Raw genomic sequence first — 17,452 nt, forward strand, 5'->3', positions numbered from 1 at the left:
CACAGAGATTAAACAAATTACAGGCAAGTATGTGTGATATTGGGTGTCCTCCCCTGGCGGGTTACACCGGTAGTCACGCTACAATGGTGATCATTTATTCCTAGAAACGTGACAATCAGCCACAGGAGGAATTAATACGTCTAATAGATGTAGCGACTGCCGGCTGTTAGGTTTTCCCTGCAGGTGATCACTTAGAGCCCTGATGTAAGAGCCTGCGGGTACACAGACGGGTGAGGCCTAAAGGGAGTCATTAGATAACACACTCCAAGAGTGCAATGACCCATTCGGACTAATGCACTTTCACGGGTCTGGTGCAAGTTAATCTAGTGACCGCAAACCTAAAATAGAGGAAGCCCCAAATCTTCTGTCACGTCAGGGAATTCAAGTGCTGTACGACAACCCTCCTTTCTTTCCCAACAACGGTCTTTGTCATTGGGTCACCTCACTGCCTGGAGGCACCAGGTACAGCTGGAGGAAAAAATAAAAACTAAAAATACGCTCCGATTCTGGCTGAGCCGCGTCAGTCTTGCGCCATAGGCAGAAGCACATCAGGAAGTGGGGCTTGTGGTCAGCAGATGGAGGACTATTTATAGAGCCCGCGTGTTGGGAGACCCACAGTATAACATGCAGCCACAGGCTATCCAGCTCATAATCTGCACCGATTCTAAGCCAGGAGGGTGGTTCCCGTTGCCTACATGTATACGAAACTGCTAAAGCTATAGTGTATGTGTGTTCTAACTTAGTTTTGTGACCCCTGATGGGACTGACCTGAGGAGCTTACAGACAGGTTTACAGAATTGTCTAGGCCAGAGGTTCCTAAAATCAGTCCTCAAAGCATCCCAACAGTCCAGGTTTTAAGGATATCCACGTTGACTACAGGCGATTAAATTCGTACCTCAGTCAAATTGAATTAACCACCTGTGCTCAACCATGGATATCTCTAAAACCTGAACTGTCGGGGGTGTCTTGAGGACCGCATTAGGTAAACTCTGGTCTAGGACCATTCTAGGTCATTATTAACCTGCTAGAGAAGCGATTCCCAACCTCGGTCCTCAAGGCACACTAACAGTCCTGGTTAAAGTGATATCCATGCTTGAGCACAGGTGGTAAAATCAAAATAATTGAGGTACCAATTAAGTCACCTGTGCTCAAGTGTGGCTATCCTGAAAACCCGAACTGGTAAGTGTGCTTTGAGGATCGTGGTTGGGAACCCCTGTGCTAGAGCCGCGCACTGTGCGGAAGAGCCGCAATGTTCCCATAGAGACAGTCCGGGGGATACGGCGTGCAGGCAATGGATGAGACCGGGAAAGCGAGAGGGGGGCGGTCTCTATTAAACGCCATAAACTGGCCATTCGGAAACAACGATTCATGAACTCTGTGAGCGATAATGTTGGAGGGTTTCCTGTGTGCGCTCAGGTGGTGATTAGTGCACGGCAATCTGATATATACACATGAATACAATCCAAGCAATAGTATCTCATAATCATTTATTAATGCAAAAAGAAAATATCAGTCACATGTATAATATTAAATACAAACTCTATGTACAATGATAAATGGGTGAGGGGTCAGTGTGGGCACTGGTGCGCTCCGTCCTTACTTCTCCATCTCAGCCAGCCTTACATCCACCGTCCTACGCGGAAATAAATGTACAGGGTAAGAAGATAGACCTAACCCAAAACAAGTCACGGTGCGCTATGGGGCTGATCCTCTATGGATCGTAGCTGCGATTACAGATGCAGCTCTGCTCACCCGGCATAGAGACGCCCACTACCGCTTTCTCACATCTGTGAGACCTGGCAAACCTGCGTATACATCGGTAACATCTGTCCCTCACACAGAATTACAGCAGGTCTGACCAGACTCACTAATTGCAGCTGCCATCGCACTGAGTACACAAGCTGCGCATGCCGTCGCAGTGGCTAATTTATACACGCCCAGAAAATGGCGTTCAAACGGACAGACACGTCTGCGTTTCTCCGACCACTCCCCCGTCACCACCCCCAAACGCTGACATCCTGTCACTCACTCTGCAATGGCTTTGTATCTGTGTTAGTGATCGCAGTGCGATTGCAATGCTGACCCGTGCACTGCGATGCATAAACATGCGCTGTACGTACCATCGGCCGATCTGCGTATGCTGTAGCAGTTGCAATCCATAATGAATCAGGCCCTAAGTACTAAGGACAGCACGCAGAAGGTAGCAAGTACTAAGGGCTGCACGCAGAAGGTAGCAAGTACTGAGGGCTGCACGCAGAAGGTAGCAAGTACTGAGGGCTGCACGCAGAAGGTAGCAAGTACTGAGGGCTGCACGCAGAAGGTAGCAAGTACTGAGGGCTGCACGCAGAAGGTAGCAAGTACTGAGGGCTGCACGCAGAAGGTAGCAAGTACTGAGGGCTGCACGCAGAAGGTAGCAAGTACTGAGGGCTGCACGCAGAAGGTAGCAAGTACTGAGGGCTGCACGCAGAAGGTAGCAAGTACTGAGGGCTGCACGCAGAAGGTAGCAAGTACTGAGGGCTGCACGCAGAAGGTAGCAAGTACTGAGGGCTGCACGCAGAAGGTAGCAAGTACTAAGGGCTGCACGCAGAAGGTAGCAAGTACTAAGGGCTGCACGCAGAAGGTAGCAAGTACTAAGGGCTGCACGCAGAAGGTAGCAAGTACTAAGGGCTGCACGCAGAAGGTAGCAAGTACTGAGGGCTGCACGCAGAAGGTAGCAAGTACTGAGGACTGCACGCAGAAGGTAGCAAGTACTGAGGACTGCACGCAGAAGGTAGCAAGTACTGAGGGCTGCACGCAGAAGGTAGCAAGTACTGAGGGCTGCACGCAGAACGTATTAGAAGAGAGACCATATAGTGTTGTACAAAACACGATCTGGAATATTTCTGGGTGTGGAGTGACATTTAGCAGTTTGTTGCTACTATACGGTTACTCTGTACTATAAATAGTGTCAGATATTAGTACACTAAAGCAAAGTAGGGACATGAGGTCTCCTGCCACTGAGAAGTTTCCCTCCTCTGAACATCATCTACACCCAGTTACGTCACACTTCCCATCCAGACACCTAGAGACTCTCCGTTGCTGACCAATAGTAAGAGCATTGCTATACCAGCAGTTACGATGTGGCCCACGTGGCTGCAGTTTCCTGTGCTCTCCTGAAGTTCCAGCCTCAACAGTACAAATATCAACCACGCATTGCTCTCGCCTTCAAGGGGACATAGTGGTACGTGGCCAACAAGGACCATCCTACTCTGCTCTGTAGCTAGCCTAGTGTGTGAGGCTTTTACTCTACTACTACTACTTTAGAGCGCAGTAGTGAGACTCCGTTGTTAGGGCAAGTGGGTGGTGGCCCAGTTATAACTATGCCACATGCAAGACAGACAGGCCGCCTTACCACTACCTAGTGCACGTTCCCCTTCAGTCTGTGGCAGCCCCGTCACGCACTACAAACCTTAGGCGATGTATAATCTGGGAGGTGCTTGGTCAATCACCGCTACTAATACAGCTGGGAGATGCCCAGAGTATGTTGGGTTGTTTCTGTATAGCAAACAGACCGGCCTAGGACCCTAATTTGACCAGCGGGTTCTCCATTTGGCAGCCCTACACCCAGGAAAACTAGCAGTCTACATTTTGGGATGAATATTTGGTTAAATCATTTTAATAGATTCATACTCATCAATCACCAGGTACATTTAGCTTAAATACATATCAAAGACAGTATTTGCATAAAATACAAAGATGCAGTGAAACCGGCTTTTTCCGCTAAAGATTAAAATTACCGGAGTCTCAATCGCAGAGATTCTCGCTGCTTCCGCAGGACCTGGAGCAAAGGGTCATCTGCAAACTCTGTTCCATCAGAATCTGGAATACAGGACGGGGGGAGAATGGTGGGGACACCCCTGGTACAGATGTAACGCGCATACAGGTTATCCATCGTAACACGTACATGGATTTAGGATTATATATGGGTTTACAAAGATCCAGCCATATGATATCTTATACAGCTGCATAGTGTTACACGACTGAAGTGCACGTCACCGACACGCTGCAGGCAGCCATTTTATCGTCTGAACCAATATAAGAAAGCAGCCATCATGTTCAATAAGAATCATTGACAATGTAAGCAATCCCTTTGCCATGGATCAGTGACATCATCAGCCCCTAGTGAACTGATTGGCTACAATTTTGTGAATATTTGCTCAGCCCACAAAATGGCCAACTTGGTTGTGCGTAGGCAACAGGCGGTCAACTATGTTTTGATTACCTCTGACAACTATATTAGAGATATCACACTGCCAAAGCTATATGGTCCAAATGAAACGCGTTATTGTCAAAGCTATGTGGTCAAATATCATGAAACGCGTGATTGTCAAAGCTATGTGGTCAAATATCATGAAACGCGTGATTGTCAAAGCTATGTGGTCAAATATCATGAAACGCGTGATTGTCAAAGCTGTATGGTCAAATATCATGAAACGCGTGATTGTCAAAGTTATATGGTCAAATAGCGTGAAACGCATGATTGTCAAAGCTGTATGGTCAAACATCATGTGTTGGGTACAGCTAATGTACTGATATGTTAAAAAGCTGGTGCATTGTCAGATGTATTAAAGAAATATAATATGTAAGGGGATGCAAATTTAATTTTAATTTTGAATGCAAGGAAAATTCGGGCTAATTTTACATGTAACTAATAGAGAATGGGCAGGAGATGAATTTTGTGCTCCCCTTCAAACTCAAAATTTACTACTAGGATACTTTGCTTCTGTGAACTGTATATAGATTAATGCTTGAATTAATCCATGAATTTATACGTATGAATGGTTTTGTTACATTGTTATGGAATAAATCAGACTGGTAACACCATTCTGCGTAAACCGTCCTAGTAAGACGCTGTTGTGTCTGCATATTTGGAGCAGATACCTTCAGCCTCCTCTAGAAGATGAGCCGCTATCTCCAAAGGCTGCAGTTCCTCGTCTTTCTCTGCTGGGGGCGTGACGGGTCTAGACTTCCTCATGTCAGACTTTGGCTTTGGAGACGGTAGAGGAGAGAAAAGTCGCTCGGAGATCACCTGGCAATAGATACGGAATGAAAACTAGAATTAGAGAATACAAAGCAGGACCTGAAATTCCAGTTTACTAATAACTATAGAATACAATAATGACAGAGTAAGGTGAGGTTCTGGTAAGACACAAAAATATTAGTTAAATTAGGGAGAATATTAGATTAAAATAAACATTGATAGTAAAATCGACTCCATTGGAACATTAGGCAAATAATGGAAAACGGTGGAAACGTTTGTATATATTTATCATTAGCTCTGTAACTAAATTTGGCCACACACCCAACGATACAGCGAGATCAGATCTCAGCCGGTGGTCAGTCCTGGCCTCCAGCGTGTGATCTGCAGTAAATTACATCTAAAACAGCAAGTAAGGGTCTCTCGGGCGTGGGAGTGCCCGTTACTCAGAAAAGTTTTAGAACACATTTCATTTTTGAATAAGTTTCCAGTAAGAGAACATGGCAAAGCCCACCTGTTCCACGGTTCTGTGAATCGGTGACTCGGGAACAGGGACTTCCATGGTTCTTTCTGGGATTCCTTCACCTGATCCCATTCTGTCCCTTGTCCTCCTTCTAGATTTGGACCTTCTTTCCTCTGGTCGCTCGGGTTTGCGTTGAGCTTTTTCCAGCCGTTCAGGTGGCGACTCGGGCATACGCTGCACTACATCTAATGGGGAGGCAGCTCCGGGCAGATGTGAGGCTACCGATTTCACAGCTTCTTCCTTCTGCGGAGGACGAGGAGTAGCGCGCTGGCTGCGGGCGCACGGAAGGATGTCACACAGAAGGTGCAGGTGTGGAGGAACAATACTAGAGGCAGGATGGAGGGCTAGGCTTGGACTGGCCAGCGGGACAGTGCCGATGTAAGAGGTGGGGTTATCTTGCGGTATTGGAACGTGTGAGCTCAGTGCTGCCTCTTGTGGCGGTACATGGTAAACGGACTCTGCGGTGTGAAAGACCTACAGAGATATATTCAGACAATAAAGACAACAATATGAATGCAATAACAAGTCCTCCTAACAGTGGTTTACGTTTCAGCATAGGCTGAAATACAATCAATATAATAAATCAAATCAATACAGCTACGCTGCGATTACAATGCTCACTGTCCCTAACAGTATAAAGGCCAGAACAGGGCCGAAACTAGGATATCTGTCACCCCGTGCAAGGCAGCAATTTTGCGCCCCCTCCCTTCCCGTACCTGGAGTTTGTCCTTGCTCCTCCATAAGGCAGTGCACTACTCAGACGTCCCTGGTATAGTGACTTACATTATTCCACACACTATAATGCCCATTACACATTATGCCACACACTGTAATGCCTATTACCAAAGTGCCACTTACATATTTGCCCGACACCATTTTATGCCCCACAGTAATGCTTCTAATTACTTTTAAATTACCTGCTCGTTGTCAGGGGTTTTATGCTCATTACCAGGGGGTTCCATGCTCGTTGCCAGGCAGGGGTTACATGCTTGTTGCCAGGGGGCTTTCGTGCTCCTTGCCAGGGGGCTTTCGTGCTCCTTGCCAGGGGGCTTCATGGGAGCAGATGCAGCTTTCAGCATCTTCTCCCGGCACTTCCGGGAATGCTATGTACATTGCGCTGGCCTAACAGACACTAGAGGTCCAGTAGGACCTCTAGTGTCTGTCTCCTCCGTGGCGGCGGCATTTTTGGATGGCCGTTTTATGAATCTGCAGACCACAAGCCACCGAGAGTCAGGCAGTCAGCCCTTTTTCACCCCCTGAATTCCGGCACCCGGTGCATGTGCACCTCTAGCCCCCCCCCCTAGTTGCGGCCCTGGCCAGAAGAACAGACAGACTTTCTGTCCTGATCAATATAGCGCACAGGAATACTCAGCGGTCCACACAAAGCTGGTCCCCCCCCATGAAGCTGTGGGGTTACACTGTTAAACCAGCAGGGATTCTAACTGAAGCCACACACAATGGAAGGAGAGGGCAGGGCCATTATTTATTGTCGTTGGGGGGTTGAAACTTTTCTTTTCGGAGGCTGGGAGTTACTGGCTCATTAAAGGGAATATTTCCAGGGGCGCTGTCCGATGACAAACACTTTGCACTTTGCTCAGTCTTCTTCATTTATTGCTTGCTGCCGGCCTATCAGAGTTCAAATATGCACATACAGCAACCTCATCCCTGTTATATAGTTCCCGCATACCCCTCCTCCTTCTCTACAGATGGTATGATCCAGCATCCCTTAGACACATAAGACACAGTGGGGTGATTGGAATGTGGTGTAGGGCAGCGTACACCGTTTCACCTGGAGACTCTACATCACATTACGTCTATATTTTCTTCCCGCGTGAGAGGATGTACCTGTTTGGGGACCCGGACGGGTGGGGAAGGAGTGCGTCTTCGGGTAGTAAGGGGCAAAGTTCCTTCTCGTGCCTGCTCCATCTTTCTCCGTAATCGCCACTGGTACAGAATGTCCTCCTCGGGGGCCAAGGTAGAATGGATTTGGATAGAGGTAAAGGGCAATGTCACCGGGGGGCGCAGAATAGGTACAACAGGCGCTGGCAACGGAACACAGGAGTTAAATTCATATCACCAACCAGATACGCGATCATCATCCACCGTACCCATCGTTACCTGCGTCCGGAGTGGACAGCCTTGTCCTGTTGCCACCACATTCCGACACGGACATACCAGAGGATGGAGAAGACCCCAGACCTTCCGAGCTCACGGGACCCACACTGCTCAGAGACGACTCGCTGCCCGAGAACAGATTACAATTTACACTTATTTGACAAGTAAAGGAATATTTTGTTTAGGATATTTCGGATCTCATTGGTCTTCCTAGTACTAACCACAGGTGATCGGCTATAACGGATTACAGCTCATCTGAACGGTTACTGTATCATTATATAAAACTAACCCATTTAATAACATGGTGCAAACATCAATGATGTATGTGACTCTGAGCAACGAGACATCCATTTCACCAGTCTGACATGATTAGATTGCAAGAGCAGATATCGGATGAGTTACTACGAGTTACAGCACAGCTCTGTATCACATCTGTTACTGAACGTCATATAGGACAGCAATGATCCGGCCACGAACCTCCTCAGTATAAGCTTCCCTGCTCTCTCCTGAAGGCCGACAATATCCACATCTTCAGAGCACAGCCTGGAGTCATTAAGGGAACCCTCCTATATGCAAGCAAGAAAGACTGTAAGCTCTTGTGTCAAAATATCGTCCTATATGATTGTTATTGCATGTTTCATGTATCTATTATTGTACATCACAGCCTAATATACTGGGTGCTTAATGTGTGTAATATATATATATATATACACACACACATACATATATACATATATATATACACACATATACATATATACAAAAAGTATGCAACCGTTTTATATCTAATACAATGCAACCATGGAGCACGAGACTCACCCCCGGGAGTGGCGACCGTTCCAGAGCCTCAGGAGAACATCCAGAGAGGGCAGAGATTCCTGCAGGTCCATTTAAAGTTAGAAATCCAAATTAACATTTTATTTTCTATGCAAACGAACCTCAGTCACAAGAATCGCACATTAAGAAGAGTCACAAAAGAGATTTTTTTTTTTTGTTGCTTTATAAAAGTGCAACGGAAAAGGTGCAGTAACTAGTAGCAACCATTTACGTAACAGGTAGAACCTGGTGGTCTGCTGTGGGTCAAGCTCAGTACATTCACCCAGTGTTCATTCTAGCACCCTGCACCTGTCACAGCACGTGCAGTTCCTCTCTCCTGCCTGGGGTGTCGCTCTCTGCTCTGGTGCTTCTAGCACCCCCAGTTGATGCAAAATAAACCTGAGATACAACCCAGAGTGTGCTAGAAGAACCAGAGCAGAGTGTGACACCCCAGGCAGGAGAGAGGAACTGCACGCGTTGTGTCAGGATCTGGGTGCTAGAATGAACACTAATCACCTGTGCATTCGTTTCTTCTTGTTGGATTCCTACCTGAGCTTGGTCGGTGTCTCTCTGCGTCCGGACTGTCAGGGGAAACCGCCAGCCACCAAAATTCTTTCCCTGTGGATTGCGGAGAAGAACGCTCCAGCCGGCTGGTGGGGTTCCTATTGCGGAATCTCGCTATGTACCTGCGGAGTCAGACCACGTCATGACGCAGATATTGGTTCGCTAACCGTTATCACATGAAGAGTACGGCAGACTAGTGGAACGGATAAGTTACAAATGCTCTCAGAATGGGGCTTATTTACGAAAAGGTACAAAACGCAACAACGTGTTATTACCGATAGCAACCAATCATATTGGCTTTCTTAAGACTTGTTGTGTTTGTACCAGAGGCCCTGATTCAGAGCCGGACGCTCTGACAGAGCGCTCGCTCTGAATCAGGGCCGTCCTTCTTGATTTTTAGAGCGGCCTCCTGGCCGCTCGTATAGCTGTGGGTGACCACCCACAGCTATAGCGAGCGGCCAGGAAGATGGTCGCAATGGTCAAGACCATTGTGACCATCAGGCTTGCAACGAGACCCTTGTGGTAGGGTCTCGTTGCCGCAAGCCCCAGAGTGCTTTCGGCTCCAACAGAGCCAAAAGCACTCCCACTGAAATCACTTGTGATGCCAGTGGGGCCGGCCCCAGATGGTAGGCGTTCCCATGGGAACGCCTCCGTCTGGGCAGCCACGCCCCCAGCACGCCCACCAAAGGGGGCGTGCTGTCACTCAACATCGACAGCACTCCCCCTTTGGTACGAGACCCGGAGCGATGGTTTGCCCGTCGCTATCAGTGTCTCGCGCATGCGCACGACGGACCCGGCTCCGTCGTGCGCATGTGCAATGGGCCACCATCGACCCGCTTGCGAGCGGGTCTGAATCAGGCCCAGAGTCCAATCCCCCACAACCTGCCGCCTGACAGTCAGACGGGAATGAGATCAGAGAAGGGACAATTAAATGATCGCTTTATCGTTACCTCTCTGGTCGCATAATCTAAGTGGATACAAAGCCCAGGGAACATGATGGTTAATAAAATGGTGCAAAAAGCAAATGTGTGTGACATCATAGTAATGTCCATACGTCTTAGGGACTTTTGTTCTCGGACTCAGAGTATCCGGTCCTATTTCTTTAGCGCTCGCTGTTAGGGGTGAGGACTTAAACTTCCCCACGAGACAGAGTCGGCTGAAAAGGAAGCGACTGGAAGACCAACAGCGTCGGGTACAGCGGAAGAACCAGATCTCCGATGGGAAAGTGACTGATCTGTGCCCAGGGGAGATACCATCATCGCTGGCATCAGGGCCAACTGGAAAGCACACAGAAAGCTAAGATACAAAAATTGCTCATCAGAGCCCCACGCACAGCCGATCCCATAAAAAAAACAAAAACACTTAATTGCCAAATGATTCGGAATACCACAAGTGCCCCTCACATGGCATCAGCTAATGCTGAAACCCCTAAGACAGACCCAGGGTGGGGATAGGTCTGTGCATTTCTGATCATCATAGCGATCACAAATGTACATTTACGGGACACAAGCTCACTTTGCTATGACGGAATCCTCAGTGGCTGGGTGAGCGGACTGAGAACCTCTCGGTATTTGAGTCGCTCCTGTGCCGGAACCGATCAATCTCTCCTCCCGTTCTGGGGTCCTACTGCTCCCTTCAGAGGACGGCCATGACTCGTCAAAAGGCCCGGAAGAGTCAGACTCGGGAAGGGCTGACACCAGCCGCTGGGATCCCCCTAGGAATCGGAGGTCAGGGGGGCTCAGCTCCTCGGAGAGGTGATACGGAAGTGTACGGAGGCGGTCTGGACTTAGAACCTAGAAGATGATGCAAAAGAGTCTATATGAGATATAGCGTTTAGGGCGCAGGAGTGGGGGGGACAGTGTGAGACATACTCAGGTCACTCAGTGACAGCCTTCATACTCACGGCCTGTTTCTGGTCCTCGGAGAGTGGCTGGAGCTGTGATGGGTGATAGTGGGTCCTCTTATGACCTTGGGTTGGGAAAGGATTGCCTTGATTGAACAGAGCAATGCTGCAAATAAAATAAATAAAAGGAGGCCAAAAAAAAAATTGCACAAAGATCACAGCGTTAGTAAATCCTTACTCAGTGTGATTATAAGCTACATCTATTAATAAGATAAAAGTAGTATGTAACATTAATGCAACCAATCTGACATGAAGCAGTGTGCCTCCGGGTCATTAAGTGATTAGGACATTTATTTATAGAACACGATCATCTTAGATATAAACATACAGCCTGGAAAATGCCGTATCCGTGACAGCCACCTGGAGACCTATGAAATGACCCGATTAATTATTAAAGCGGCTGCTCGGGTTCCGGTCTCACTACAGCGGCCACTTTGTTCTCAGGCGCAGAGACAATGGGGAGGGATGAAATGGATGAGCATATGAGCAGTGCCCCCCTGGCTTCATAAAATTACCCTTAATGCTCAATCAGGACTCAGGGATCAAACCATCTTCCCTTTCAATGCTGCAGTATAACCTGCTTATGGCTTTACACCGCTGTAATGCGTCGTCTACGTCTATCTGTCCCTACACACCCGTAGTGCAGATGCCAGAAAGTGTCACAGGCACCGCAGAGACGGTCACTCTCCTATGTCCTGCGATAGATTTACAGCAGACATGTAACAAACGCTACACAGGTACAAGATGGGAAACTCCGCATCGGCCACGTTAACGTGAGATTCAATTAGCCACGAGATTCTGTCGGAATAGCCGGGTAGGATAATCTCGCTCATGTTCTGCTTGCACCCCACAGACGTTCCCCTCCCATAATTAGGTGGTATGCGCGCAACCCAGTGATGACAGGATTATCAACCTTTTCTATTAGGAACCTTATAATGACAATGGTTTACCAAGTATCCACTTAACATGTATCAGGTCATACCAAGTACCCCCATAAAGTGAGCTATTTATCCCTAACATGTATAAATGTGCACCAGGAAACCCCACCATTAAGGGGCGGATTCAATTAGAGGCGAAAAGCCGCGATCAGCGAGGAGCGTTCGCCGATGCAAGGTTTTCAGCACATTTCTGCGTATCGCCCTATTCAATTCCAGGACGTTTTTGCATGTGTGAAAACTCCATAGGCAGCAACAGGCGAAAACGTTTCACCGCCCAAAGGCAGGAGAAAGGAAGTGCAAAATCCCTATTTTTGACTAAAAATATGGGGATTTGGTTCAGGACCCTTTGGACACTCCCCCCCCTAATAACTAATTTGGCAAAACAAATTAAAAAAAAATATCCTAAATCCCCCTAAAAAAAAAAAAGTAATGCAATTTTTTGGGTTGAATTTTATTTTAAAAAAAGTGTTTTAAAATAGGTATAAAGTACTGGGTCTGATATTTTGGGGGGCTGTATGGATGGGACAGGTGATTTTTAGGATTGCAGGAGGCTACAGCGGGTGTTTTTTTTTTTTTACGTTTTTTAAAAAGGCAATTTAGAGATCCAAAATTATACACTAGTACCCATTTAAATGAACCCCCAAATTAACTACAGCAATTATTTTACACAAAAGAAATAGCTTTAGAACATTTTTCAACACTTATACAAATACGCATATAACAGCCCTTTGACTCAATTTAAGAACCCTAAATACTTTTATTAGGGCTATGATTCTATATTGATTTCCAGGGTGAGTTAGGATTTTTATGGGGTACAGACGGATTTCCACAAAATAAGCCGTCTTTTCGCTTGTTTCACCATTTGCACATCTGCGTTTTCGCCTGTTTTGCAACTGAATGGGGCGAAAATCGGGTGCGCGCATTGCGAAAGTAGGCGATAACTTCACGTCCACACAGGCGAATGAGGGGAGAAGATTGCAACGGCAAATGCATTACGCCAGCGGCGACTTTTCGCCTCTAATTGAATCCGCCCCTCAGTCTTTTTGGGCCAATACAGACACATGTTGCACTTTGCAACAACTTACATGACAGCGATACAATTAGCCGTACAGTACTGTGCGCACAGCTACACCCTGGACAGGCCTTTGTGGTAATGCCCCCATGACACTGGTTATCACCTTTGCCGTTAGGACACTTGTATTTAGGAAATAACGTACCTACTGTTCATTGTTAGGAGGCTTTGGTCCAGCACCCCCCGGGGCAGCCTTTCACAGCATTTCTCTGCAGAGGCGACAACAAAAAAAAATGTTGGCTAAATGGAGGCAAAGGCACCGGCGGGAACTATAGGGAACAGCGGCATCGCAGAGAACACGGCTGTAAGAGGAGGGGTTACAGGAGGAACCCCCCGAGATTCTGCAGAGGTCCCATAATGACGAAATGATCATCACTGCGGCAGGCTGTAAATAGCCTGGGCAATTACACTTATTCCCTTGGTTGGGCTTTTCTGGCTGCCATGGCAACCACAGGCACATGATGCATGCAGAGAGGCTTGGGAACGCCCCATTGAGCTCTATCCATCAGACAGAAGCTTACACTGTACTTAAATTGCTATATAAAGAAAATAAACAAGCTTATAGATGAGATGGCTAGGCTAGCGTTATACTTTATACCCCCAGCGTTTTATATATATATATATATATATATATATATATATATATATATATATATATATATATATATATATACAGAGAGAGCCCATTACCTACCGGCTTACCTCCTCTCCTGTACTCGAACCTCCCGCTTTTCCGGCCGCCTGTCTGTCTCCAGGCAACTGTCACCGACGGCTTCCGCTGACGTCACTTCCCATGATCTCACCGCTGCTTGGACTACTTTTCCCGTCATGCTCTAGTCTAAGACCATCAGCAGCGTCACCCTTGACGCCATCACGCATACACGAGAGGCGTATTACCCAACCGCCGCCTCTGATTTGCTGGCGCGAGATGACGAGCAGGTCCGGGAGCCTGTAGATTGGAGACAGGGAAGCGGGACCAGCCAATTGCGGAGGCGAGAGCGAAGGAGCGGGTTTTTAGGTGAGTTCACTTCAGCCGGTAACAGTCACCGGGGGGGGGGGGGGGGGGGGGAGACGGGAGCGGCGGTGTCTGTATAATGACCGTAGCCTGTAGCTGACTGATCACTGCACAGTCCCTAATGTGCGGGTCTGCTCATAACAACACAGTCTGGCTCCTGTATATTCTCTATAGTATCTAATAGCAGGGGGTAATACCTAATAACAGCCCCCTGTCAGGGGGTAATACCTAATAACAGCCCCCTGTCAGGGGGTAATACCTAATAACAGCCCCCTGTCAGGGGGTAATACCTAATAACAGCCCCCTGTCAGGGGGTAATACCTAATAACAGCCCCCTGTCAGGGGGTAATACCTAATAACAGCCCCCTGTCAGGGGGTAATACCTAATAACAGCCCCCTGTCAGGGGGTAATACCTAATAACAGCCCCCTGTCAGGGGGTAATACCTAATAACAGCCCCCTGTCAGGGGGTAATACCTAATAACAGCCCCCTGTCAGGGGGTAATACCTAATAACAGACCCCTGTCAGGGGGTAATACCTAATAACAGACCCCTGTCAGGGGGTAATACCTAATAACAGCCCCCTGTCAGGGGGTAATACCTAATAACAGACCCCTGTCAGGGGGTAATACCTAATAACAGCCCCTGTCAGGGGGTAATACCTAATAACAGCCCCCTGTCAGGGGGTAATACCTAATAACAGACCCCTGTCAGGGGGTAATACCTAATAACAGCCCCCTGTCAGGGGGTAATACCTAATAACAGACCCCTGTCAGGGGGTAATACCTAATAACAGCCCCCTGTCAGGGGGTAATACCTAATAACAGACCCCTGTCAGGGGGTAATACCTAATAACAGACCCCTGTCAGGGGGTAATACCTAATAACAGACCCCTGTCAGGGGGTAATACCTAATAACAGACCCCTGTCGGGGTAATACCTAATAACAGCCCCCTGTCAGGGGGTAATACCTAATAACAGCCCCTGGTCAGGGGGTAATACCTAATAACAGCCCCCTGTCAGGGGGTAATACCTAATAACAGCCCCTGGTCAGGAGGTAATCCCTAATAACAGAAGATAATATAGAATAGCAGTCCCTGATAAGATAATATAGAATAGCAGTCCCTGATAAGATAATATAGAATAGCAGTCCCCCGATAAGAAGATAATATAGAATAGCAGTCCCTGATAAGAAGAATATATAGAATAGCAGTCCCTGATAAGAAGAATATATAGAATAGCAGTCCCCGATAAGAAGAATATATAGAATAGCAGTCCCCGATAAGAAGAATATATAGAATAGCAGTCCCCGATAAGAAGAATATATAGAATAGCAGTCCCCGATAAGAAGAATATATAGAATAGCAGTCCCCGATAAGAAGAATATATAGAATAGCAGTCCCCGATAAGAAGAATATATAGAATAGCAGTCCCCGATAAGAAGAATATATAGAATAGCAGTCCCTGATAAGAAGAATATATAGAATAGCAGTCCCTGATAAGAAGAATATATAGAATAGCAGTCCCTGATAAGAAGAATATATAGAATAGCAGTCCCTGATAAGAAGAATATATAGAATAGCAGTCCCCGATAAGATAATATAGAATAGCAGTCCCTGATAAGAAGAATATATAGAATAGCAGTCCCTGATAAGAAGAATATATAGAATAGCAGTCCCTGATAAGAAGAATATATAGAATAGCAGTCCCTGATAAGAAGAATATATAGAATAGCAGTCCCCGATAAGATAATATAGAATAGCAGTCCCTGATAAGAAGAATATATAGAATAGCAGTCCCTGATAAGAAGAATATATAGAATAGCAGTCCCTGATAAGAAGAATATATAGAATAGCAGTCCCTGATAAGAAGAATATATAGAATAGCAGTCCCTGATAAGAGTTAGAGATGGGATATCAAAAGACAACATTGATTTTACTGATGATTTCACCATTGGAACATCAACATTGATGGATATAATTTCTCAGGCATGGTACATCGATGTGTGAACTAAGGAAGCATTGATAGATAGTATGACTCACTTATCAATCTCCCAGTGAGGTAATTCTGTTGTGAAATGACAGAAATATATTTATATTATCGCTGCCAGTGCCCTTGGCCATCATAGAGGACTAAAGGTCATCTGTTCTGTGCATATAAAATGTATTATGTACCTAGGTCCAGTGAGTTCTGATAACAATCGATTGGTGAAATCCTTCCAGGGAGTTCTTCCTAAAGCCAGATCTACAATATTCTGATTTGGATAGAACTCAGAGACCACTTTGGGCTGCAAGGAAGGTGTAAAACACAGCCCTGTCTTCTTCAATATTGAAACTCACTTAGCTGCAGAGGTAGTAAAGAAGAAAGGATGTCTTCTTCCAAGTAGGGAACTTTAACTCCACCAATTTCAAGGAAGATGCTGTAAGGATGTCAACACTAGGTATGGATCACAAGAAGCTATCGGAGGATTGCACATATACAGTCAGGTGCATAAATATTGGGACATTGACAGAATTTTCTTATTTTGGCCTCTATTCACCACCACAATGGCTTTGAAATGGAACAAACAAGATGTGCTTTAACTGCAGACTTTCAGATTTAATTTGAGGGTAATTACATCCAAATCAGGTGAACGGTGTAGGAATTACAACGGTTTCTATATGTGCCTCCCACTTTTTAAGGGGCTAAAAGTAATGGGGCAAACTAAACAATCCTAAATCTAACTTTCACTTTTTAATACTTTGTTGCAAATCTTTTGCAGGTAATTACAGCCTGAAGTCTGGAACGCATAGACATCACCAGACGCTGGGTTTCATCCCTGGTGATGCTCTGCCAGGCCTCTACTGCAAATGTCTTCAGTTCCTGCTTGTTCTTGGGGCATTTTCCCTTCAGTTTTGTCTTCATCAAGTGAAATGCATGCTCAATCTGATTCAGGTCAGGGGATTGACTTGGCCATTGCATAACATTCCACTTTTTAGCCTTAAAAAACTCTTTGGTTGCTTTTGCAGTATGCTTCGGGTCATTGTCCATCCGCACTGTGAAGCGCCGTCCCATGAGTTCTGAAGCATTTGACATAATATTGCCAGAAACACTTCAGAATTAATTCTGCTGCTTTTGTCAGCAGTCAAATCATCAATAAATACAAGGGAACCAGTTCCATTGGCAGCCATACATGCCCACGCCATGACACTACCACCACCATGCTTCACTGATGAGGTGGTATGTTTTGGATCATGAGCAGTTCCTTTCCTTCTCCATACTCTTCACTTCCCATCACTCTGGTACAAGTTGATCTTTGTCTCATCTCTCCATAGGATGTTGTTCCAGAACTGTAATGGCTTTTTTAGCTGTTTTTTGGCAAACTCTGATCTGGTCTTCCTGTTTTTGTGGCTCACCAATGGTTTACATCTTGTGGTGAACCCTCTATATTCACTCTTGTGAAGTCTTCCCTTGATTGTTGACTTTGACACCTATACACCTACCTCCTGGAG

The 17,452-nt window shown here is 46.4% G+C and overlaps 2 protein-coding genes across 4 annotated transcripts in view; one reads left to right on the plus strand and one right to left on the minus strand.

The window, feature by feature from the left end:
* Positions 1-1,473: 1,473 nt before the first annotated feature.
* Positions 1,474-13,798, minus strand: PROSER3 (proline and serine rich 3). Of its 2 annotated transcripts, none has more exons than XM_088459349.1 (13): positions 13,651-13,798; positions 13,094-13,157; positions 10,939-11,044; positions 10,551-10,828; positions 9,021-9,157; positions 8,475-8,533; positions 8,133-8,221; positions 7,659-7,780; positions 7,386-7,582; positions 5,532-6,014; positions 4,921-5,068; positions 3,777-3,858; positions 1,474-1,633 (listed from the first exon to the last, which is right to left on the minus strand). In XM_088459349.1, exons 2-13 carry the CDS (start codon positions 13,102-13,104, stop codon positions 1,597-1,599), a joined length of 1,749 nt encoding a protein of 582 aa, XP_088315475.1. In that variant the 5' UTR covers positions 13,105-13,157; positions 13,651-13,798; the 3' UTR covers positions 1,474-1,596. The 2 variants fall into 2 exon arrangements, with proteins under 2 accessions (XP_088315475.1, XP_088315474.1); XM_088459348.1 differs by having other exon boundaries at positions 13,643-13,798.
* Positions 13,799-13,804: 6 nt separating this feature from the next.
* LIN37 (lin-37 DREAM MuvB core complex component) overlaps positions 13,805-17,452 on the plus strand; it is a 40,551-nt gene continuing 36,903 nt past the window's right edge. The window contains exon 1 of one of the 2 annotated variants that reach the window (XM_088459350.1): positions 13,805-13,966. The gene's annotated coding sequence lies outside the window, so the exon portion shown is untranslated. Of the gene's footprint in view, positions 13,967-16,000; positions 16,023-17,452 lie in introns of those variants that run through there. The other variant, XM_088459351.1, reaches the window with a different exon arrangement.

The sequence above is a fragment of the Taudactylus pleione genome, unplaced genomic scaffold (genome assembly GCF_031769625.1).
Source record: "Taudactylus pleione unplaced genomic scaffold, aTauple2 ptg000906l, whole genome shotgun sequence".
NCBI lineage: Eukaryota > Metazoa > Chordata > Amphibia > Anura > Myobatrachidae > Taudactylus > Taudactylus pleione.

Coding starts and splice junctions, on each gene's coding strand:
- PROSER3 (XM_088459349.1), bottom strand. Junction 8,222..8,474: donor AACGGTCGCCACTCCCGGGG/GTGAGTCTCGTG, acceptor GCTTGCATATAG/GAGGGTTCCCTTAATGACTC. Junction 7,781..8,132: donor GGGAAGCTTATACTGAGGAG/GTTCGTGGCCGG, acceptor GTTCTCGGGCAG/CGAGTCGTCTCTGAGCAGTG.